The sequence below is a fragment of the Gymnoscopelus microlampas genome (genome assembly GCF_963454915.1).
Source record: "Gymnoscopelus microlampas genome assembly, chromosome: 23".
NCBI lineage: Eukaryota > Metazoa > Chordata > Actinopteri > Myctophiformes > Myctophidae > Gymnoscopelus > Gymnoscopelus microlampas.
This window is the reverse complement of record NC_139960.1, coordinates 7,081,497-7,108,095: the sequence shown is the minus strand read 5'-3', so window position 1 is coordinate 7,108,095 and position 26,599 is coordinate 7,081,497. Positions and strand designations below refer to the sequence as shown.

Here is a 26,599-nt window from a genome sequence, read left to right as displayed (position 1 = left end):
GGTGAGACTTCAGATTGTGGAGTGAGTTTGCATTTTTAATTGCGATGGGGAGTTCATTCCATAGTTTGGAAGCCAGGGTGCTGAGGATTTTGATTGGCCTGTGGGCGGGGGGGGGCGGGACCAGAGCCTTCCAATGTAAAGGGCTGTGGGCGGGACAGAGCCTTCTAGTGTAAAATTTGAATCCCTTCTCTTTCTACTGTGTTTCGTTGAGCACTATCCAAGCAGCAATGACGTGCCTACTTGGCGTTTGGTGATCAGGCTCAAAGGGAAAACTCCCAGACGGAGAAGCAAAGTAAAAAAGAAAAAAGAAAGAGAACGGTGAATGTTTCTCTCCTTCAATGAATTGCTTGAATAAGTCATTGCATGAGTTCAACCTGACAACTGTTCCAGAGCCAATTTTTGTATCACAGTGTGCATGAATTACGTAATACATTGAGCTACTGTTGCATCATGCACCATCAATTTAAGGCAAACATGATAGCATGGATATGGAAATAATTTGAAGTTCACGCTTTCTCTCCCTTTCTCCATTCATCTCTCCCTTCTTTCACCCCTGCCTACTCTCTCCCTCTTTCCCTGCCTCTCGCCATCCCTGCAGCATTCTCCTACTGTAAAATCTATTTTGGTTCTCTCTCATCTGCTAATGTGTGTGCCCTTTGATCAGGGATATCACCCAGAGAGTGTTACTTCCTGGTCTGGTTTGGGCTAATGAAGCTTCAGTACTGTACAGTAACAGAGAGATATAATTATGTCCTCAGCACACGCAAGCGCATGCACGCGTGTTTAAACTCAAACTGTATCTTGTTGTGCTCTCTTGTTGTGCCCTCTCACAGTCACGTACATGTAAATGAGCTGAGCCACTGCTTGATTGATCTTGTTATTTAACCACTTAAACCCCATATATGGTAGTTGACCGGAGTATCCCAAGGCTCTGTATTAGGTCTGCTCCTTTTCCCCTCTAAACCAAATCTCTTTGGGCGACACGTGGATCTGCTATTTTCGCCAGATGTTCGCCCAGAATAGGCATGCTAGGGTATAAGTGGTCAATTGCAACAATTACTTGGGAAAATTGTATTCAATAGTGCAGCAAAATTGTATGGCTTTGTGCTTAATAACAGACTGATAGCCTGATATAGCCATTCCGGGAGCAGGCAGGAGCTCAACCAAAAATAAGCTGCATTGAAGACATTGTGGCACTTAGGCTTATAATTGGACATTGTGTCAGAAAGAAGCTGCAACTGTATGTTGCCTTTACAGACTTTTCCAAAGCCTGTGGCAGAGTAAAGAGGAACACTGTTCAAAGTCTTAAAGAGTGTGCAGTTTCTATGATTTCGGCTTTGATGTCAATGTACAGTGTGACAACAAGTATCCTGGGCTCCTGTACTTAAGTACTGTACTTAAGAACAATTTTGAGGTATTTGTACTTTACTTGAGTATTTCCAATTTCTCTAGCCCTACATAGGCTATTCAAAAATAGCCTATCTACAAGCTCACGTGTCACATCGCAACGCGTTGTGAGCTTAGATCTGCTATTCTCAAACATTTTAGTACTTTTACTTTTGGTACTTTAAGTACATTTCGATGCCAATACTTTTGTACTTTTACTCAAGAACATTTTTGGACTTTTGCTTGTAACAGAGTATATCTATATTGCAGTATTAGTACTTTTTCTTAAAGAATTGGAGCACTTTTTCCACCACTGGTGTCCATCAGGGTGAGGCAAGGATCCCCTACATCCGGCTTCCTGTTTGTGATGTTTGTCGACATGCTTATCAGAACGATGAAACAACAGCGTGGTTACGATGGTTTCCTAAAATGGTGAATGCTAATAGGAGACAGTGCTATCGTGGCAACATCAAGAGAAAGGCTGACTGAAAAAAACTGAAATATCTGGAGGAATATTGAGATGAATATGGCATGCTTGTTAATTAAAGTAAAACAAGATGTATGGCTATTTTGGGATCTGACAGGCAACCTATTCCGCTTGCTTCGTTTGCACTAAGTGAGGCATTGTGACAGTTATACATATCTTGGAGCCATCTTCACTGCGGATGAAAATGCCCGAAACTCACTTGCCTTACATGTAGAATAGAAGACAAAGCTCTCAAGCAAACAGATTATCTTCCTGTCCACCAACTATGATGCTCCTTTTTGTGTCAAACTAAAGTTTTTTTGAGGCTGCTTTCTCGTCAGCTATTTAGTCTTGGTGTGAGGCTGGTTAAAAATGTCGAAACTCTCTACATAACTGGAGTGAAAGCTCTACTTGGGGTGAGGGTTACTACACCATAATCTAACCAGGCTGTTGGAAGCAGGACTGCCTTCATTGCAAGCTTTAGTTAGAGGAAAGCAAGCCAGGCTCTTCACCAAGATACAGCAGCGTCATGGCATGCTTGACCACCCCTTGTGGTCTGTTCTTTAATTAATATAGAAAGAACCAAGTCATGTAACAGAGATAATGGAGAAACAAGATCATATTGAGCGTGACCAAAGGGACATGCTTGATAAGCTGTGATCTAAAGAGGGAGCAAGATATTAAGACCCACCAAGCCATCATCCCAGAATTATCTGCACCAGTAATACATTGAGGACTATTTGAGAATCAAGTTCTGTTACACGTTTATGGTTATCCCATATATAGGCTGTATGTGGAGATGGGGAGGTGGAGTCGCACACCACCTGAACAGCGTATGTGTCAATGTGAGACTGGTATACAAAAAGAAGAACACAAACTGGTGTGTCTACACTCACACCAGTGTTGATTTCGTCAACTAAAACTATGATGAAAAACGTCTGTCGAATACCCTTTTTCGCTTTCACAAAATAAAAATGATGACTAAAAGTATGACTAAATATACTGACCATTTGGTCAACAAATAAAAACTAGACTAAAATGTTAGGGAGGGACTGGTGGAGAAGAGATCCAGTAGAAAGAACGTACCGAAAATAGTTGATCTACAAGCTCACAACGCGTCGCGCTGCGACGCGTTGTGAGCTTGTAGATCGGCCATTTTCGGTATGCAGCTAAGTGAAAATTTCAATGCCATCACAGCCCGACAAATACTTTTTTAGTCGACTAAATCAACTGTACATTTAGGAGAAAAAAATATGATGATATTTAGTCGCCTAAAACTAGACTAAACGTAAAACTTTTCAGGTGACAAAAATATGACTAAAACTAAACAGAATTTCAAAAATCACACCCTGTGTGAAGGAAGCGGTGCCTTTGATGAGTGTGTGTAATTGGGCTAGATATGAACTGGAGAAACAATGTTACATCCCTGGGAAATCATTTCAAGGCTACTGAACAGCGGCACTGGAAGCAAACCGGCATTATGGCAGTTTTAATCCCAGCCAATAAGAAGATGCAGGGGCGGGGCTTAAGTAAGACAGCGCGTCCCTAGTGGTGGTGTAAGTCCACAAACCAAATTGGGACTTGGTGGCATGCTGCTAACTGGAGTTATGGCTGTTTGTAGCCCAGCCAATGACAATACAGAGGGGGCGGGGCTGCAGCAATTAAAGCTTGTCCCTATTGGTGGTCTAAGTTCACGTGGTAAATGTGTATTTGGTAGCATGCTGCAAAGTGGACTTATGGCTGTGTAAAGCCCAGCCAATAGGAAGACAGAGGGGGCGGGGCTTACTACATTTCAGTTCGTCCCTATTGGTGGTCTGAGTCCACGTACCAAATTTGTACTCAGTAGCATGCTGTGAACTGGAGTTATGGCTGTTTAAAGCCCAGCCAATGGGAAGACAGAGGGGGCGGGGCTTATGTAATTACAGTTGGTCCCTATTGGTGGTATTAGTTGGACTTGGTGGGATATGCTGCAAACTGGAGTTATAGCTGTTTAAAGCCAGTGGCCTCCTGGTGGCGCTATAATAGGGCGGGGCGGGGCTTCAGCAATCAATGCTCGTCCCTATTGGTGGTCTAAGTCCACATACCAAATTTGGACTTGCTGGCATGCGAACTGGAGTGATAGCTGTGTAAAGCGCTGTTTAAAGGCAGTGGCCTCCTGGTGGCGCTATAATAGGGCGGGGCGGGGCTTCAGCAATCAATGCTCGTCCCAATTGGTGGTGTAAGTCCACATACCAAATTTGGACTTGCTGGCATGCTGCGAACTGGAGTTATAGCTGTTTAAAGCCCGTGCTCAAACGGACATCCAGGCTCAAACGGACAAACGGACATCCAGGCTCAAACGGACAAACGGACATCCAGGCTCAAACGGACATACGGACGGACATAGTCAGGTGTAGAGCGGCTGGCACCGCTAAAAAACTATTCAAAAGACTATTTTAAAAACTAAATAAAACGTTGCTGTCAAAATCAACACTGACTCACACTAGACATCAGAGTGAAGTATGGACATGAGTTCACGGATCTGAGCTCATTATTTGTGGGCGCTGACAGAAGAACTTTGCATAATATGCCACAGCTTGCCTCCAAAATCACTTTTGGAGCAACAAAAAGCTCAGTCAAGGAATTGTGTGTTGTGTATTGTATTTTTGTATGTATTGTACCTATTCATGGGTCTTGATTATTGTTTGGACTCAATGTTTTATACAATTGTGTCAAAACTAACTACTGTATACACCTACACACAAACACACTCACACAAACAGGGAAACAAACGCGCGCGCGCGCGCACACACACACACACACACACACACACACACACACACACACACACACACACACACACACACACACACACACACACACACACACACACACACACACACACACACACACACACACACACACACACACACACACACACACACACACACACACACACACAGTTCCGTGCCCTCCCTCTTCCCCTCTCACATGCACCCTGCAGTGGCCCAATGTACAGTAATACAGAACCACATACACATACAATCAGTACACAGAACACACAAACACACACAGCATGAGGAAACGTGCCCTAACAGGCCAGAAAGGAAGACAGATAGTTATTAGGCAGGCAGGCCATAGCAACATGTTCCCTCCTCATTGGAGGAACTGCCACCATCTATCTGCCACAGCTGCTAACTAGAGAGCTGCATTCAGTAGACCACAACACTCCTACTGTACCTGCCTCCATCTCTCTGTCTGTCTGGGGGTCAGGACTGTGATATGGGGTTGTGCAAAGGCACAGGGCAGTGGGGGGATTGATTGATTGATTGATTGAAACCTTTATTTCGGGGAAATCCATTGAGACCAGGGTCTCTTTTTCAATGGCGCCCTGTGTACAAAAGGACATTTACAACAATGATTTTACAGACATGACATAGACAGCAAGGTACATATAAATATAATTCGTTCCATATATACTGCATGGAGCATACACACTGAAGGCTGCATCTCGGGATGCGATAGGATAGAGTCCGGGGTGGGTTCAGCATAACCTTTTTTAAGGTTGAAATCTGAAATTACCACACTGACCAACTGTCCAGCACTCCTCTGAGACACCAAAATGGTGCCATGAGCATTAATGAGGACCAATTCTAAGAAAATGGGTGAAGTTGTCCTTTAAGAAACAACACAGTTAACAACCAACACAGTTACTTAACAACCCATGTTAATGAGTGAACACATTTAACAACCAAACACATTACAAACAAACAAAGCCAACGAATAACCCTGTTGACTTGACAACCAACTCACGATAGCAATGGAAAAACGCAAGGGAGCGGAACCAGAGGAAGGCAGAAAGGAGCAGAGTGGAACAAACTTGTTTAGTGGTGTGTGTGAGAGAGAGGTGTAATTCTTCAGGCTGGAAGCCATGCTACAACCTCTGTCACATCTAATACTGCTCACTACTGCAAGACTTCCATTAACAGGCCCAGGCGGGCAGAGGTGTGTGTGTGTGTGTGTGTGTGTGTGTGTGTGTGTGTGTGTGTGTGTGTGTGTGTGTGTGTGTGTGTGTGCGTGTGTGTTTCCTTTTATACTTAGGGTATGTAACCTTTATTTCACAATGGATTGTGTGTGTGTGTGTGTGTGTGTGTGTGTGTGTGTGTGTGTGTGTGTGTGTGTGTGTGTGTGTGTGTGTGTGTGTGTGTGTGGGTGCACACAATTAATTTTATATTGATGTTATTTCACCTTTATAGACCTTGTCAGTGGAATAGTGTTGCTAGGAAACAGCTTGGATCAAAGTGTATTTCCTGTCAGCTTATTATATTCACAAACACTGCCAAGTGCCAACAGGAACTAAACTTGGAGCCATTTAGAATGTTTATGTTTATGTGTGAAAAGCTGTATTTTCCCACTCATTCCATCTGTTTGTCTCAGGTGGGATAAGTGTGTGCGTGCGTGTGTGCGCACGCGTGCGGGGGCGTGTATCAGTGTGTCTCTATGCATATGACTGTGTGTCTCCAAATGTGTTCAAATCATGAAACCAACCAACCGCTACACCCCTGCTGCTGTGTGTGTGTGTGTGTGTGTGTGTGTGTGTGTGCGTGTGTGCGTGCGTGCGTGCGTGCGTGCGTGCGTGCGTGCGTGCGTGCGTGCGTGCGTGCGTGCGTGCGTTTGTGCGTGCGTGCGTGCGTTTGTGCGTGCGTGCGTGCGTGCGTGCGTGCGTAAATGCTCGCAATACACCTGTTTACACTGACGGAGGCATTCATGCATGCATGTAGCCCCTGGAGTATGAGAAGTTGTTTTTGTCTGCGATGTTTACCTGTTAGTCAACACATTAAAATGGCGTTAAAAACACATTAGCCGCCTCAGGGCGGTTCGTTGGGCTTGGCGGTATGAAGATGTACAACGCATGACGGCTAGGTGTGTGCATTGACGTGAGAGAGACGCTATTCCGCAGCATGCGTGAGCGCTGCTGCATGAGTGCTGCCAAGCAGAAACCTTGTATCGCCATATTTCATCTTTTTATGTTTTTGTTTTTCACACATGTAAATGAATGCCGTATTTTATGCTTTGTCTAATGACAGCATTACACAAAAGGAGCTAAAATGTCAGATAAGGCCACAACGTGTTGCATCTTGAAGCATTGTGAGCTTATAGATTGGGTATTTTAGCCATACAAGGTTTCCACAACGATATACTGTAGGACATGGGGGCAATAGCTTACAGTATGTCTATTTCTTTAGGTGTAAACTTGTAACTTTGTCAAAGTTTCCCAAAACACATTTATTCTGCATCTGTACAGCAGTACACTTTGTAGACCTTTATAGTTACACAAACCTTTATCGATCCCCATGAAGAAACCCAGGAGTTGTAGTAGCACAGCAGTAAGTATGGAATACAGGTTAGATAAAGGCTGAAGTAGGGCGATACAACTAAGATTAAAATTAACAATAAAAGTATAAGAAAGATTTTTTTTTTTAAATGAAAAGGTTTAGAGTCTGACCTGACCTAGCCTTCTGCACTTGGACTGGCGTTAGTGTAATGGTTAAACTATAAATACATATAGGCATAAGTACAATGTACAATCTATCACCAGTTAGTCTGGGAGGGTTAGCGTCGGAGCTTGGACAGCAGGGGCGCGGCCACTGCGTTGTGATTCAAATCAACAGCCAATGAAGAAAAGGGGGCGGGATCCACATGCAGTGGGTGATGCATCTAAATAGGATCGACGGGAAGCAATTTCCCCTTGAGAAATTTCGGCCGCCATTGTTGTGTACTGCTGTTTGCCTCTCGTCGGACTTTTTAGACGAGTTGCACAGCTCTCAGACCGGTAAGAGGCGTGTCCGCTCAGATTCAGAGCGTGACGTACATCCCGCCCACAAATACCAGGGCTGTGGCCCAGAAGTTCCTCGCCAGAGCTGGCGAAAACTTCTGGGAACTCAGATTAATCACCAGTAAAAAGAACATGAATCCATCATCCATGATTCTAGGTTCATAGGTTCAGAATGAATAGTGTGCCCCCCATCCAGCTATTACACTGGCCGAGCTCGAGGAAAACGAAAATAGGGAATACAATGAACGATTTTGAGATTTTTCGGACCGATACTGCAATTGTGATTTGATTTGCGATATTATTTTTGGCTTCAGTTCAATACTTGCTGTGTATTACATTTAAAAAGCAATGGAATATTACCAACTAGGCATGCAATGGTTCAGTTAGCTCACGGTTCTATTTAAACCTCTGCCTGTTGGTCACAGTTTCGGTTTGTTTACGGAACAGTAAAAAAAAAAAAAGAAAAAAAAAACGCTTTACGCTTTTTTGAAAATCGCGAATTATGTACAGTGTCGGTCAGCCTACAGAGTCTGTGTATGGATAGTACAGTCAACCAATGGCAATGAGCATACAATTTATGCACACAGTAAGTTAATCCTAAACAGGCATCTGTTATGGTGCTTCCCATTAGTCCATGTGCAAATGTGCCAGAGTGAAGCATGAGTCAGCAATCCAAGATCTGGACAGAATATGCTGCATGGGGGCTTGGTTATAGAGCTTGATGTCTAACAGCACAAAGGACTTGACCAAGTCACTCTGTCTTGTACCAGGGGACTTGTCCCCAGACAGGAGACAACTCCTTATTGAACGCAATGTAGAGCATTTACGCTTTACGCGTTTTTGAAAATCGCGAATTATGTACAGTGTCGGTCAGCCTACAGAGTGTGTGTATGGATAGTACAGTCAACCAATGGCAATGAGCATACAATTTATGCACACAGTAAGTTAATCCTAAGCAGGCATCTGTTATGGTGCTTCCCATTAGTCCATGTGCAAATGTGCCAGAGTGAAGCATGAGTCAGCAATCCAAGATCTGGACAGAATATGCTGCATGGGGGCTTGGTTAAAGAGCTTGATGTCTAACAGCACAAAGGACTTGACCAAGTCACTCTGTCTTGTACCAGGGGGCTTGTCCCCGGACAGGAGAACTCCTTATTGAACGCAATGTAGAGCATGACTGTGCTATTACACCCACTTTACCGCTGCAGCGCCTTTATCCAGAGCGCTTCACAATGTGCAACACATTCACACACCAATGGCGGAGGAAACCATGCAAGTCACCAACCTGCCCATCGGGAGCGGTTAGGTGTTCAGTGTCTTGCTCAAAGACACTTTGACAGTAACACGGGTAGCCCGGAATTGAACCGGGAACCTTCCGATTCCCAAGCGGCCGCTCGATATCTCCTGAGCCACTGCCGCCCATGTGTGTGTTAACATGTACACATATGCTTTGCTCTTATGTCATACTTGTGTTGTAAGCTTGTAGATTGGCTACTTTCTTTTCATGCATAAAATTAATAATGCAAAATATGAATCGTGTTGACATGTTAAAGGTATAGAATTTGCCTATAACACATACCTTTTTTTATAGTTGTATATATTGCAATAATTATGTGTGGCACACCGTTTGAGAATCACTGGTTTAGGGATGAGGCCATGAAGACACTATTACACTATTACGTTTTTCTAGAGCAGTCTGTAGCCTCTGCCAGGGTTTTTAACAATTGTGTTACCTTTTCAAGTAGCCACAGAATATTTTTCTCCAGTATGACAAATGGCAATGAGGTCATTGTGACCTTGTTGACATGTGTTGTTTGATGTTTGAAAATAGCTTGTTTCACTGTGTTTCAAACCAAAAAACAATGTGAATATTTTGTCCGTTTATTTTTTAACATTGAAGTGAATGGAGCAGCAAATCTTTGAAAATTGTTATCTCCTAATTCGTTGTGAATAATAATAAATTAGAGAATCTTTTTTTTTTTTTTTTACGTTTATAAACGTCTTTGGCAGGCAACAGCTAAATTTTCAAAAACGTTTATAAATGTTTTTGGCAGGCAATGTGTTAATGCTGATAATTCACTTTCCTGTCCAGGCACCATAACTTTCAAGTTATGGTGGAATAAATGGCATTGGCACTTTAGTTATCTCCAATAATAGCATCCGTTATTGTCCATCCTCATGACAAAAATGCAAATGTGATGGTAATTTACTCATTAGCCATTATCAATTAGTGCGAATCGTTAACAGCATCAAAATGAGCTCTGGTACAATGAGTTCACCCTGTTTCCACCCTGTGCCACCTACCTCTGCTGCCTGAATATCATCCATATGCATTTGTTAAACTACAAGTGGAGATAGATATTACATTCCACTTGTATTTGTTGATGACATGTATCAATGTGTTAATATTCTATGCTCCGTTAAAAAGTTGGAGAAACGTGGAGACCCCTGTTACTGAACAAACACTCTATAGCAATGACTACTATCAGAATATAGAGCTTGAACTTTTTAACAAAATGTTTTAACTTACCCTACCTTTAATTGCTAGTTTAGTCTATCATCTATAACCCTTCATTTGCAGCACAAGTTTTCACCCTCTTTTCAAGCTCATTCACTGAATCTCATCCACTTTACCAGCTTTCCCCTGATCAGTCCTACACACACACACACACACACACACACACACACACACACACACACACACACACACACACACACACACACACACACACACACACACACACACACACACACACACACACACACACACACACTCACTCCACGGGAGCCTTCAACAGCAGGTTGCTGATTGGTTTCCGTGTTGATGATGCAGAGGTCGCGACCGCGGCCACACGGAATTAATGAAGTCTGACTTGCCACTACAGGGACCCAGACAGACAGGCCGCACACACACACACACACAAACACACACACACACACACACACACACACACACACACACACACACACACACACACACACACACACACACACACACACACACACACACACACACACACCAGAGGCAGTTGCCGGTAATAGCTGGTCAATGGGAGTCACAGTACTTACAAAGCTAATTATCTGAACTAATGCCATCATCAGCAGGGGAATACACACACACACACACACACACACACACACACACACACACACACTCTTACGGTACATTCACACATCACTCTGGCCCAATTTTGGGGCAGGTGGATTGGTGTGAGGTACAGCAAATGGCTGAACTGACAATTTCCGGAGGCTAAGTGGTGCGTTTTTCACTGCCTGGTGGGTGTGTGTTTGGTATTTTGGGCACTTGTCATGTGCTAGTCTGCGAGGAGAGGTGCAGCGGCGAGTGTGTTGTGTGCAAATGAGCAGCACACTGCCTCGTGGGGGTCGAAGAGGACCAGAATTCGCGTTGTAGTCCACCTGCTTGCAGTGGTGGAAGAAGTACTTAAGTAAAATAAATTACTTATATTAATATTGGCATCATGATAAACCTAAAGTACCAAAAGTAAAAGTACTCATGTCCCATTCACAAGTTTTCTAAATGTATATCTTTAGAAAATAGTTTTCGAAAAAATGTAGTGGAGTACAATATTTGTACAGTACTTGGGGTACATGCATGTACTTGAATACTTTCCACCACTGCCTACTTGGACTAGGACTAACGGCCGTTGAGTTTGTGTGCTCATCCATTGCTATTTTAAGCACTCTTCATTTGGCAGAGGCGAAACCCAAACAGATGTCTCCAAAATCATACACCACCACTTTATATGTATTATGCTTCTCTGTTTCACTCTGGTATGAATCCCGCAAGCAGGAAAACATTGCATGCTCATATGCTGATATGAGACAATAGTTAACCACTTAAACCCTATAGTCCCCCAAGAGTTTTCACTTTTCCTCTCCTACGTTTTGAACTTGTAGATCGTCTATTGTTGTCAAATCTTCGCCCTCCAGAATAGGGACACATGGGTACATGTGGTTAAATGCTTGTATCCAACAAAACTTGTTGTGCGTCATGAATATGGATGGCGTGGTTTCTGCTTTATAAACACCATCGACAACACCCAGGTGACTCCTGCTCAAACTGCCAAGAACCTGGCAGTGGTCCTGGACAGCCAGCTGTCCTTCAAGGCACACTGTGCAGCGATCACTCAATCCTATGTATAGGTACTTCACAGCATCCAGACGGTCAGACCCTTCCTCATCAAGGAGTCTGCCCAGCTCCATATCCAAGTCTCAGTCATCTCCAGGCTTGACTACTGCAAATCCCTCCTTGCTGGTCTGCTGGCATGCTCTCTCAAACCCCTACAACTGATCCAGAATGCTGCAGCACAAACTGGTCTTCAACCTCCCTAAATGTACATGTGTCCCCCCTTATGTGCTCCTTTCGCTGGTTTCTGGTTGCTGTCCACACATCCAATGCAAAACACAGGAGATGACAACAAACGTACAAGGCCATCAGAGCCATACCTGTGCAGGACATGATCCAGAACCCCTAAACCTCTTCCCGCACATTTAGATCAGCTAACACTGGCTGTCCCTCTCATCCCTACAACATCTGGGCCAATGCTCCAAGCCTCCTCCCTGGCTGTACAATGACGCATGCTTGGGGATCCCACCGCTTTTCTAGGGAGACCCGTCGTGATTGGCCAGTAGTCACTGGGATTGACAGTTCTTCCTTTCTAGCATTTTTGCATGCTTGTGTCCAACAAAACTTGTTGTGAGTCATGAATATTGATGGCATAACATTCATATCGGTTTCTGCTTTATAAACAACATCGACGACACCCTGGTGACTCCTGCTCAAACTGCCAAGAACCTGGGAGTGGTCCTTACCTCTCTATTATATATAACTCTATCCATAGGCGGCGGGGTAATGAAGGCTAGGGTAGGCTACGCCTTCCCAAATGTTATGCTGGGAGATTCTGGGAATTGTGCAAATTGTATATAATATATGTGTGCAGCATTATTTAGTTAATTTTTTGATAATAAATCAGTAAAATCAGGCAAAAATAAGAATTAAATAACATAACCCTAACCCTAAAACCGAAATAAAGTAACCAAAAAACGAGATCTCCTAGCCTTCCCAATTGTCAGGCTCATCCGCAGCCTATGACTCTATCCAAGGCCACAGGTTGAGAACCACTGTTATAGACAACATTTCTCATGGCCAGGTCACACGTATTTCCTAGACGTACGTCTGCTCAGGTTCTACAACATGACCCAGAGTGAATCCGGAGCAGACGGCGTCCTGAGCCAGACAACACCCTTTCTCCAGTCCGGAAAAACACCAACAGGATGGAGAGTGAAATAAATGCCCACACACACACAAACATGTCAAGTGAAATCGCTGACTGTTACTGTGTGATTTGTTACATTCTGTGACAGGTCTGTGTATAAAAATGCATACACAGCTGCTGAAGAACTGCTGCTAGTACACAGGCAGGCACACACACACCCACACCCACACACACCCACACACACACACACACACACACACACACACACACACACACACACTTTAAAGAACCTTATTTACCTGCACGCTCACCAATTACTCCGTTTCTCTCCCAGCTGTTGAGAAGGCAGACTGTGTGTCTCTAGTTGCCTGGAGCAGGTCAGCCTGTATCATCTATAATTTAATGGTACTCATGTACACCAACCAATTAAACCCCAGCTTACTGCCTGTTCTCATTTTCGCTGTCTATTCAGGGAGTAATTTAGACCTGGGTCACCAGGTGAATATAATGAATTACCTCATAGAATATTAAAATGAGCAGTGTTGGAGTGGAACCAATTAACTCCAATTCAATTCTGAGTGTTAAAGCGATCTAAAAATTTTGTGTTATTTTAGTGAATAAAATGATATTTTAACCAATTTGTATCATAGAGTATGTTAATACGATATAACTAGTGCATCTCCATTGCATGGCCAAGTGGGGAATCCACCTTGAATATAATATAATTCTGGTCTCTCACACGGGGGACTCTGGTTCGAATCCCGGGTAGGACATGAAAGTTGAGCTCCAGGTTTAACGTAACTCTGAGAATTTGTACACTCTCAGAGTGACAAATGGATAAAATAACTTTGAGGATTTTACTGTAACAACAAGTAGAATAACGATCAACTGCAGTACAGTATTTTTGTATTTTCTGTACATTTCTACTGCTTATTTTCTACTTTAGACCAGCAGGATTTCCTTGGAAGGAAAATAGAATCAACTTAAAATCCAGAGTCTTGAACCAGTCTTTATGAGCAAACCACACTTTTATAATTACATTACAGCGATGCAGTTCCCTTAAAAAAACAAAAAAACAAATACAGATAAAATAATAATAATTAAAGGCGGAGGAGGTATAGTCATCCTACCATTTCTTGGATAAAGGAGTTAAATGTGTACTCGTCCTACCTGTACATTTCTTCGGGCTGCCAGGTCGCTTGCCGTGCATCCCGAGTTTACAGTTGAAGTTCTCCTCCCAGAACTCAGCGAACCAAACGTTTCTCCTATTGTTCGACAGAGAACGACTGCGGAAGTAGCGATCAAATGCTGTGGAGAGGAGGAGAGAAGGGAATTAAATGGTATAAAATATACACAACGTAAACATACTATAATGTAATACAAAAAGAGAAGAGGATCTTCTCAGGTCTAGTGAGAACGTGAACTTTGACAAGATGTGTGGATGCCGTGTAGAAAGACGTCTGCTTCGCGCAGATGTAAGCTGTTAGAAGATGTCATTGGATACAAGTTGTCGTGATTGACGAAAGGGCTTCACTGATTGGCTGTGACTCCTCTCCATAGACGGCACTCCAGAGTCTGGGGACCCCAACGTCAGCAGTCTTTTTCTGTGTCAGTTCTTCTTGATATAAGAATAAGTCAAGATGTAGCTGCGGCTCTGAGGGGCCCCACAGGACCCTGTCAAGATGAAGAGTTTACCCGTTCGTCTTAGCTGATTTCCCACGTCGCATCACTCCAAAGTCTGGAGGTCTTCCTTTTTCAGCTTTCAATTCCTGTCTAGACATCAGAGTCTCACCTCACATTGCCCCGGTTAACTAAGGCTACGTGCAGGGCCTCGTCAAGGAGAAAATGCTTTCTAATTTGGCTTGGCTGATGGCCTCGGACATGTAGCTTTGAAGTCAAGGGGGTCACTTCTGTTAAGTGATTACAGTCTGAAGTTTAAGGTGAAAGGGATAGTCTCTGGTCGAAGACTTCAAGCAGCACTCTAGCTCTGAGGGGATTATAAGGTTTTCCTCACAGCAGGAGTCAGCGATGACTAAGCTTTAAAGGTAATCAGTACGATCTTAAAAACTATTCTAAATCTCACAGGTAGCCAGTTGAGTGATTCTTGATCAGAGCCATGCATGTGATCATCCTTAATTCCCTGGTTCCCACTCCACTCTGACAGTAGTTCTATCAGGGTGTGGGGGTTCTAATCCCGGTATACACTAGGTCAATATGTAAGAGCAAGGCACTAACACCGCCGGGGTAAAAGTGCCTGTTCGCATGGCCCATGGCATTGTTTAAATAAATAAAGATCATCTCTGTCGAATAAATGTATAAATGTGTATAAAAGAAATCCACCAAAAATAACATCCCTATAGGAGCTTTACAGTACGTTTTTCTCTGCCCTAGTTTTGAATTCAATATCCTATGGATTATGCATACATTATGCAATTAACCCATTGAGACCTGAAGTCGATTCTACATGTCTCCTAAATCCCAACAGTTTTCTGAAAAACGTATGTTTCTATATCAGTGGTGCTCAATCTTTTTCATGTCAAGGACCCTCAAAATTATATGTATTTGGCCGCGGACCCCCATCAAAATATTTTGTTCCAGGGACCCCCAGAAGCAAAGATTTGAGTTAAAGATGTTTGCTTTAAAAATATATATATTCAAAGATTTGCACACATTTTCACGAATTTTCAAAAATAGCAGATCTACAAGCTCGTAGCGCGGCACTCGGTGCCGCGCTATGAGCTTGTATATCTGCTATTTTTGAATAGCCAAAGTATAAAAGGTCATAATTATTGTGATGCTATATTAACACATTTTGCTGGGTACCCCCTGGAACCCCCTCAAGTACCCCTGGGGGTCCCCGGACCCCACTTTGAGAACCAATGCTTTAGAATATCCTATTGGATTATGCATACATTATGCAATTAATATCCATACGTTTGATCCTCTAGAATTTGAATGTTCCAAGATTGCGAGCACCAAATGCACCACAATGAAAAACAATACAAAAAAAAGTATTCCTAGTTGATGGGGCGCATGGTGGTGTCAGGCTCCGGGGAGCGCTTGTTTTGTTTCACTCTATGTGCCTGCACACTTCCTCATTCGTTTAGTGAGTGTGACATCAGCCCTCGTCCAAGTTGTGTGTCCTGCGTCAAATCTGTTTCCAGTGAGCGCTAGACTCAAAGAATGCAGTCGTCGTGTTGCAGTAAACCATGAATCCCAGGTTCAACTGCCACAATGTACATGTATAACTGCCCAGGTGCCCTTTTGCAATGCACTGAATCCCTACCTTCCTCCTCAAAGGGGGGTCTGGGGGAAAACCCTGCGGAGTAGAGAAACAGCTAAATGTAAATGCAACGTTCCTGTGGAGCTCACACGCTCCAGTCTGCCTCCCCTGCATCGCAGATCTGAGAGCAAAACACTTGCAACAGAACCCCCCTCCCCACAATGCAACGAGGGCTGCTTGTCCCAGTTAAGCACATAAGAGGGGTTGAAGAAAAAAAGAGACACATCTCTCCTCCACCCCGAGGGACCACTAACAGCTGCCAGAGGCAGGCTGGCTGGCAGGAGGAGAAGATGGAGAGACAAGTGGAGGATAGAGCGAGAAAGCACGGGAGAGAAAAAATGAGGAAGGGGGGAATACAAATACTTATCTTCTCACTTTGTGTTTAACAGCTTGGGAAAAAAAACAGTCACTTTGAAATTCATCTCTTTTACACTGGTTCTTAACCTCGGGTCTTGGGAACATAAGGGGTCCAAATGGACCCTTACGGGTCTGTAACTCTGAGGGTGTATAAATGGAACCAAATGGACCCTTACAGGGTCCCAGAGATGAAAAATTAAAAAAAAGGTATCAAATGGGGGTCCGTGGCCTAATGAAACTGGGGGTCCTTGAAATGAAAAAGGCTGAGAATCAATGTTTTACAGGGTTTGAACGCGGCTGGATGTTTCAGAGACTGACACCCATGTCAGCTGTGTCAGCGGGCCATTGGCCAGGGTCATCACAAACCACACCCACCTACACCAGTATAAAGATGCATTTGTTTCTATGGAGACGACAGCAGAGATGGTACTGCAGCGGTAGCCGTGGTAACTATGTGGCAGCAGCAACACTCTTGCAACAGGGTGGGAAAAAATGCGTGGCTTCACTCCCAGCCTTTACAGATGCTGGTGGTTGAACACCGCGTGCCTGCTGCGGTCGGGGGGTGTGTGTGTGTGTGTGTGTGTGTGTGTGTGTGTGTGTGTGTGTGTGTGTGTGTGTGTGTGTGTGTGTGTGTGTGTGTGTGTGTGTGTGTGTGTGTGTGTGTGTGTCCATGTTCATTAATCTCTGTCTGTTTCAGTGTGACTCCTGGTCAGTCTATCTAATCTGAGCCCTCCTGCTGTCTGCTGCCCGTCATGTCCAACAATCTAACATACAATATTGTATTCTCTCTCTATCTCCCTCCCTCTATTTCTCTCTCATTTCTCCCTCCAGGAAGTCATCTGCTGTATGTGACAAGGTTTCTCAGACAGGAGAAAGTGAGGACTTCCTGGCTGACTTTAATGGAACAAATGTGATGCCTGCTGGGATCCACAGGCAGGGATCAGAGCTTGGATCACACAGTATCTCTGCACTGTATCGGCCTCTGTGTACACCCAGGAATTTCACAGAGGTCACGACGGCCATGACCGCCGTGCCACCTCAGTTTGGCCTTATGCCCCTCAAAAGAATGTTATGCCCTGCCAGCACTGACACCAGTGCCTTTGTTGAGATTCAGAATTTTTAATGGGAAAAAAACATCAAGTGAAAGGTTGCACACATCTCCAGTGTTGGGTTCGATTTCTAGCCTAGTATGAACCACTGAAAAACCAGGCTATTTATGATGATAGTTTGATATAAAGGTACTGACCAACCAGGAGACTTAATAAACCTGACCCTGATGTGCCAATGACCCAAAACTGAGAACTTTGAGACGAGAAGGTCGACTGAGCTGAGGTAAGAAAGTCTGATAAATTATTGAAATAATAAATCCAAACTCATTGCTATCGCTAGCCGACATAGTGACCTACAGTATATGCACTTTGATCCTCTCTCTCATTTTAGCTGCAGTGTGGCTGCAATAGACAGGGAGTGGTTTAAAGTGAAAGTCGTGTTATGGAAAAATATCTTTATATCTTAGCAAGGCCTCAGCCTTGCATCACCTGTGTTCTCATGTCCCTCTCTGCTCTCCTCAGCCCGCCATCCTCCAAAAAGCCCCCTCCTCATGTCTTTCACAGCTTTTATGTACTGATCGTCTGATACTCTTACAGTCCACCGACATACAGCTTGATTGAAGGCCTCTCAGCTGATTCAATCTGGGTGTTGGTAAAACTGAGACAGACAGAGAGAGAGCAGGATGCAGAAATAATAACGCCCTATGAGTTCAAATCAAACATTGACAGTTGAAACCCCCTCGGGTGGGCAGCAGTTGAATAATGATTTGATATTTATGATTTTTTACCCCAATTGACTAAACCAGTGTTTCTCACGGTATTCTCAAGGTATTGCAAGTGGGCCCCTAAATATAGATTTATTACTGGTGACAGCTACAACACTCATCACTATGCCCTGTATGATAAGGTGGGCTGGTCCTCTCTGACTGAGAGGCGCAATAACCATTGGCACCTCTTTATTTATAAAGCCCTGGTTGGAAAATGACCACCGTATATCTCATCCATGCTACGTCAGAAACCTAGTCACATTCCAACTCGCTCCAGCGATTGGCTAGTCCTTCTGGTTCCTTTTGCCAGTTCGGAACTGGGAAAGAACTGGGAAGTTTTCAGCTTTGGTGCACCTGATTCTTGGAATCTCTTGCAACTAAAGGTGACATTGAATACCCTAGCATCTATTGTCCATTTTAGGAATTTATATAATAACCGTGCATTACCTGTATGCAACTGTTTTAACTGATTGCTGTCAACATGCAACTGTTTTAACTGTTTGTTGTCAACATTATCGTTTTTCGTGTTGTTCTAATGTTATTTATATGTGTGTAATCTCGGCATCATTGTAAATGAGGGTCTCCCTCAATGATCTCTCCGAGAATCTTAAATAAAGGTTGAATGAAAACAAATAATTGGCAAAACACTAAGATTTGAATGATAATATAACATTAATATGAAAAAGTGATACCAATCAATAAGAACTTAAGTATGATACGTTAGTTCCATTGATCAAGGCCAGAACAAACATGCTCTGAAAATGCACGGGGCCCACCCATCTGCGGCTGTCGTGTTAAGTGGTCAGATGAGTGGGCCGTGAAACGCTTTTGACCCAGGAACGGTTGAGAACCACTGGGCTAAACCTTACAGTCCCACACACGCACGAGTGCATACCGTCCACGGAGGCCCGTTTGGGCAGGATGGTGATGGCTCCCTCGGCGACCCTCTCCTGGTTGAGCACAGGAGAGATCTTGGACCCCCAGCTGTCCGAGCCCACCCACAGGAAGTGACCCGTCTGGTTGTTGCGTTTGGCCGCTTCCAGAATCCGCCTGGTGACAAATAGTGCACACACAGTGAGGACAGACAGAGAAAACGTATTCAATGAGGCAACACATAATCATCATCATCATCGTCATTATCTGCATCATTTATTTACTCATGACCATGATCTCCGACAATAAGCCTCTCCGACCTACTTACTTACTTACTTACTTACTTATATAATAACAGAAGGCATGGCTGAAACCCCTCTATATTGGTACCCATAACTATATGCAGTAAGTGCATTATTCGAAAAGAGTAAGAACATTTTTCTGAAAAGCACCCAATTTACAAATATCTTTTGGCTTATCAGATAATAAAAAAATATAATTAACTTCAACATAGATCGGTGAGTTATATATCTCTGCTGTCCGGCAGAAACCAGCTAACTCCAAGATGTTCATTTTTCAGGAAATTAAAAAAGTTAGGAGGTTTTGTTCATCATTGATAAGAACAGCTGAATGGACCTCCAAGCTCACAATGAGGTTGGAGGTCAAAAGGGGGTGGAGCCTGGAGTCAGCAAAACCAGCTAACTCCGGTGGAGTTAGCTGGTTTAGCAGAAAGTTTGAGGATCCAATGGAGTTAGCTGGTTTCGTCAGAAGCGCTTTTTAATGCTTTTCATTGGTTCAATATGTTTTTACTTTTTACCAACACGTAAAGGGTGTTCAATAGCACAGATTTATGAATAGATTTAAAAATGCAAAAGCGTCAAAATGGAGTTAGCTGGTTTCTGCCGGACAGCAACGTACTTTGGTAGATATCCTTTGTCTACAACTCATAATGCTAGCATTCTTGCACTCAAACAAGAGGTGAAACTCATCCCCAACTCTGGTTGTCATTTCATGAATTGCATAACCTCTGACTTCTTTCCAGCCCTTTACATCTCCCTTCATTCAGCACAATACAATGCCACTGGCAGAGGGCATGCTTGTTGTTTTGGTGGTCGGGGGGGGGCGTACCGTATGTCGTCCTCGTTGGCGAACATGACAACGGCACGTGCATTAGAGGTCTCCAAGAGCCGTCTGATGATCTTATCAAACTCCCCTGGTCTAGGCTCCCTGGGGATCTTCTGAGACTGGGCTATACACACCCCTCCTGAGAGAGAGAGACACAGAGAGAGAGAGAGAGAGAGAGAGAGAGAGAGAGATACATTAGTACATTTTCTTCATTCTTATACATTTCCATTATATTCACATGCTTCACAATGCAGTTAATGTTGGTTATACGATGTATAACGATACATGCATCGAGTGTATAATATCTTAATCCCTAACCCCAATAAGCACCTGTACAGAGGGAGTACAACGTAATTATATTCCCATTGTCGGCAACAGTATTATTCTGATTTAATATTCAACATCCATTCCAGGGTCAAGTACAATTAACTGGGAGAGAGAGAGAGAGAGAGAGAGAGAGAGAGAGAGCGAGCGAGCGAGCAAGGGAGAAAGGAGAGAGAGAGAGAGAGAGAGAGAGAGAGAGAGAGAGAGAGAGAGAGAGAGAGAGAGAAGAGGACAGGAATAGAATTAAGATGAATGTTAAGTGAGAGAATGGTTGTAAAAGTGAGAACGTGTTTTTGTTTGAATGCCGTGCAATGTTAAAATACATTTACTAATAACCTTTACTATAACTACACACCATCATCAGTCTTGTTTTTCTTTTTCCTGCAAGCATGGGCATGAAATACCCAAACATGATGCTGTAGAACTGGTGTGAAGACAATGCACAGATAAAATAAAAAAAAACACTGTGGCACGCCCAGGTGACAGAGAGTGACAGAAACAAGAAAGTAGGAGATAAGAGGGAGAGCAGACAAAGTGGGATGGTGGTGGCGTGGGGGGGGGGGGGAGTTAGAGGGGGGGATAGAAGTGCTGATGGAGATGGAGAGATTAGCGAAGGAGAGCAGACAAGAGAAAGAGAGAGATGAATGGAGGGGCCGTTCTTAATGGCCCTTGTATATCATTAAATCAGTTATCGCGCACACACACACACACACTTTCTCTCTTCCCTATTCTCTACACACAACCGCACACACCCACACACACACATTGTGTACATTGTCAATTGTGTCGGTCAGTGTGTGTGCGCGCGCGTGCGTGTGTGTTCATTTGCGTTTATTTTTGTTCGCATCTCAGTGTCTCTTCATGTGCTGATGAATGCAAATTGGTGTGTGTGTGTGTGTGTGTGTGTGTGTGTGTGTTCCTGTGTTCCACCCCATTTATTGAACATCTGTACAGTCTGTCACTTTCACTTGATCATACACTAACACGTGCACATACACACACACACACACACACACACACACACACACACACACACACACACACACAATTGCCTAAACCAGAACCAAAAACTGATTAGAATTAAAGCAATAGCCTGGCAAGAATGATTACCAGTGACACTCACGCACGCACGCACGCACACACACACAATGATTACGATAGAGGCCGCTCTTCCACAACCTGTCAGTTGATCCTACGACTCCCGAAGAAGAATACATCCGGATCACGTGATCAAAAAATAAATAGTTTCCCAGATTGTGTTTTTGGTGAAAACAAGCTATATTCCGATATGCCGATAACTAAATAACTTTTCGGATGAAAGAATAGACCCTCGTCTTTCCCCCCAGACATCTGATGTTTACATCATTACTGAAAAACTAATTCTGTGGGTCTCGAAAGATTTGTAAAAACGCGGGCAGTGGCTGATTAATTCATTCATTCCCGGCAGTTAATGTATTGAGACAGACAGACATGGAGAAATACAGAATAGAAACAGTGAAAGACAGTGATGGACCAAGACACAAAGTGCAAGAATTTTGTACAGCATTATTTCATAAACAAAGGCAATTCAATTTGCAATAGTACATAAGGCATACAATTAAGAAACAAATATAATTAAATAAAATTGCATAAAACAATGAATGTCAAACTGATTTTAGTTTTCTTATTAACTCTGCAACATTGTACAATTGCAGCGGGTATTATACCGTGTAAGTATATTTATCCTTTCAGTCAGCACATGTGGAAATTATTGTGACGTCATTGCTGGATTTCTGGACCTCTCAGACACCAACCAATACATTATCTGAATCTATTTACCTATGTGTCAGGGTGTGTAACGGGTAGGCCCCAAAAGCAGACGAGGCAGGCAAGAATGTTCAAATCAAAAGGTTTATTTAACAACCAGGGTTTCCAATAACCAGGTAAACTGAAGTAGGCATCAAGCACTAACTCAAACACATGTGCCATAGGTCTACAGACCAACAACAACATAATGCCAACACAGGGTTTAAATAGACAGGGGAGTAACAGGACGCAGGTGAACTCAAACTACAATCAACACAACACTGTGATTGGCTGGGGCACAACAGGACACAGGTGGAGAACATAACTAATCAAGGGTAAGAGAGACAAGACAGGAAACAGTAAACAAGGCAGACAGGAAACACTACTACAAAGTAAGAGCACAGAACACCAATACAAAATAGAACATGCAGTATGCAGAACATACACTATTCAGAACATACAACATGCACGACCATATAAGGGCATATTCAAGGTCTAAATAATAAAGTCGGCCTAACCGGCAAAAAGTGTCCACGACCAAATAAGGGCATTCAAGGTCTAAATTATAAAGTCAAAGTCCACGGCCCGCAGGTGCGGACCGTGACAAAATGTATAAAAAAGATACACAAGTTGTCATACACAGGCTGGGAGTTTGTGTTGGCGTACACATGCTGAGAGTATGAGTGCAGACTGATTCATTTTTTAACTGTGGACAATGAGGAATGCGCTCACTGCTCTGACGGGCCTGGGGGATTCATAGAAAGACTACATGTCAAACTGTCTATGAATCACGCCATTACGCATGGGAACGGGAGCACCTTACTGACTTACTGAAAGAGAGACACACACACACACACACACACACACACAGAAAGAGAGACAGAGAGAGAGAGAGAGAGAGAGAGAGAGAGAGACATGGTTTGGTGTTAGCTAGCGAATGCGAGTCTGAAGAGGTGAGTGTTGAGGGCCCTTTTGAAGCCTGACAGGATGGGTGCTGGTGGTGCGTTCCACAGAGAGGCGATGCCAACGAATGTGAATATGTTACTCCTCCTGGGAGTCCTGGCTTTCATTCCCCTTTACATTTTTCAGCCCTGATTCACATTTCGTCCCTACAGTGTGTCTCTTTCTCTCAAGACACTTTAGCATCCGTGTACACTCATACCATGAACAACACCGTGCACAAGAACTGCTCTTACAATTTAAATAGCAGAATGTTGCTGGCAGCTGTGTAACACTATACTGTAGCTCTACGTGGAGCAAATGAAGTTCAGATCCGGTGTGTACGTCTGCTGTAGGGAAACGAAAGTACAATTCCACTATCCAATTTCATCCCATAATCCATTGGACTTTGGTTCAAGTGGGGTCCGGGGACCCCCAGGGGTACTTGAGGGGATACCAGGGGGTCCCCAGCTAAATGATTTATAGGAACCAAATGGACGCTTATGGGTCTGTAACTCTCAGAGTTCAATTAACATTGATTTTACAATATGAATTGGGGTCCCAGAGATAGAAATGCCATTAAATGGGGGTCTGCCCTAATGCACGTCAAACTGGGGGGGTCCTTAAATTACAATGATTGAGAATCACTGCTAGAGCCGTACAAATCTTCTCTTATGGGGGGGGGTTCCTGGCTTATCTTTACAAATGGGGGTCCGCGGGCTAATAAGTGTCAATTTGGGGGTCCTTGACGTGAAAAAGTTTGAGAACCACTGCCATAATCTACTAATACAGGCCTATGTGAATGACAAATAATTCATTTGATTTCATGTGTGAGCATTAATAAAAAAAACTATTATAATAAAGTGCAAAAGACAAAAGTCCTAGCAGCCTGACAGAGGTTTGGGGAAGACATGACAAAATTACAGTATAGCCTCTTAATGACGTGAAGCCTGCGGCGCTAGTTCAGGCAAACAACTCAAGGAAGTACCAAATCCTGCTCAGGTGATCAGGTCACATGCAGGCTATACACCCCCCCTGCTTACCTGATCATTCCCTTGCTCTGCCTTTTCGCTGCTCGCTGTGCTGATCTGCTGCTACGACTGTGCTGACTGCTGCTGCTTGCCTTATGAAGTTTCGCAATCCCACCGCCTCCCAGTAGCCACCTGTGGGCTCTGTTTCTATGATCCCCTCAGGGGTCTTGCTATTTCATTCCCTGTAATGTCTATTTGGCATGCACTCATAGATATTATTGTCATACTTACAGGGATTTAATACATTTTCAAAAGATCTTTATGCATTTTATACAAACTTTGAAGACATTCTGCATTATGAGTACTTTCTACTTTTGGTACAAAAGTACAAGTGCATTTTGATACCAATACTTTTGTACATTTTGAATTCCGGACTTTTACATTGCAGAGCATTTCTACATTGCAGTATTGATACTTTTACTTACTGTAAGTAAAACATTTGAGTACTTTTTCCACCACACTGTTTCAAAAAAGCAAAAAGTCACGCAAGGCTGCGGTTTACCTTGATATAGCTAAGCGGGTCGAAACACATCATACTGTACTTCGCTATACCATAGCCGCTCCAAAATTCACTGTAAACCACGACCTCTTGTAGATTATCGCTTTAATAAGTTGACTTTGGGTGTTCCATAATTACACAAAGATTTCCATTTTCTTGGTTTTCCATCTTCAAAGAAAGGGAGTCAAGGTGAGCGCAAGCGTTCAGCCTCTCTTCCATGGCACCAAAGACATTTATCTCTGTTATGTCTTTATTTAGTTTAAGGAAAATGTTGGCACATCCAATCATTGGTTTGTTCAAAGCACTGACACAGCAAAGTTATGCGACTATAGTCACTCAGTGAAAGAGCTACGGTATGTAAATTTCAGTGTTGTCTGCATAATTATGGTAAGTGAGTTTGTTATTTTTACATAATTTGTACCAACTGGAGCATGTAAAGGTTGGATAAAAGAGCCACTCATCTTCCTTATTCTCAATATTACCCAACTTCAATCTACGGTCCCTGACTCTGGTTTGCTCTACTCTACCTCTACTGTACTCGACTGTGTTCTACTCCACTCTACTCTATGCTACTTTACTGTGTGTGTGTGTGTGTGTGTGTGTGTGTGTGTGTGTGTGTGTGTGTGTGTGTGTGTGTGTGTGTGTGTGTGTGTGTGTGTGTGTGTGTGTGTGTGCGTGTGTGCGTGTGTGCGTGCGTGCCCGTGCATGCGTGTGTGCTGCATGTGTGTAGGCTACAGTATCTGTTCATATGAATGTAGGAGTGTGCATGCATAAATACATGGGAGCCAGTGGGTGTCTCTGATGGTCTATTTTATGCATAATACGTTATGCATATGAAAAGATGTGTTTGTGTTTGACTCCAGTGAGACTCCCTTGCAGCAGAGAGAGTGTCTGGTTTGGACCTAAATAAAACCCATCCAGCAGCACATAGCGAACTGTCTTCTAAATAAAACTCTGAGTCCATTTACTCTGTTTACTCTCACATTTAACACCATTCTGTTTTACTATGAGAAACACTGCAGTCTCCACCTTTAATTAACAGTCTCTCTCCTGCCACGGTTTCTCCTCTCTGTGCGTCCAGCACTTTACTCCCCAAAAAAGATACGTTGAAAACAACTGTCTGGATTGCCATTGATTGCCTCTGATGCCATTTATCTTGACGACTTTCAACTATTATACATGTGTGTATGTGTACAATATGTTCAGAAAAAAACGAAATCCTAAAATAGCCGATCAACAAGCTCACAACACAATGTGAAACAGTGTGAACTTCAAGTACATTGGTCAATTTGCTGCACAACACTGTCGTACCACAAAGTAGAATAAAACTAGGGATTAAGTGGTCTTATTATAAAAGATATCTTGAATAAGCGGATTGCCATGAAACTGACTGTGCACCTCAGCCAACTGAAGTGTGTCTGAAAAAATAGCAATGGATGCGCATGTGAAGGTAGCAGATAGTACAAACCATACCAACATTGTAAATGGAAAACGGCCTGCATTTATATTATTTTAGCTACAGTAATGTCACGCCCTAGTAGGTGCAAATAGGGGAAGGAAATCGACGTCATGTGAGTGTATTGGAGGTGAAAACTAAGTCTAGTCAACTAGTCTAGACCATGGGTCTTCAACAGGGGCAAAAAAGAGCATGAAAAAGTACACA

General features: G+C 43.3%; 1 protein-coding gene across 1 annotated transcript in view; it reads right to left on the bottom strand.

Annotated features, from left to right (window-relative positions):
• grm8a (glutamate receptor, metabotropic 8a) overlaps nucleotides 1-26,599 on the bottom strand; it is a gene marked incomplete at its 3' end in the record, with an annotated part of 340,950 nt that overhangs the window by 113,537 nt on the left and 200,814 nt on the right. The window contains exons 3-5 of the mRNA XM_084049615.1: nucleotides 20,362-20,497; nucleotides 19,256-19,410; nucleotides 14,075-14,212 (exon numbers count right to left, since the gene is read on the bottom strand). Of these exons, the coding sequence (XP_083905741.1) occupies nucleotides 14,075-14,212; nucleotides 19,256-19,410; nucleotides 20,362-20,497 (429 nt within the window). The remainder of the gene's footprint in view (nucleotides 1-14,074; nucleotides 14,213-19,255; nucleotides 19,411-20,361; nucleotides 20,498-26,599) is intronic.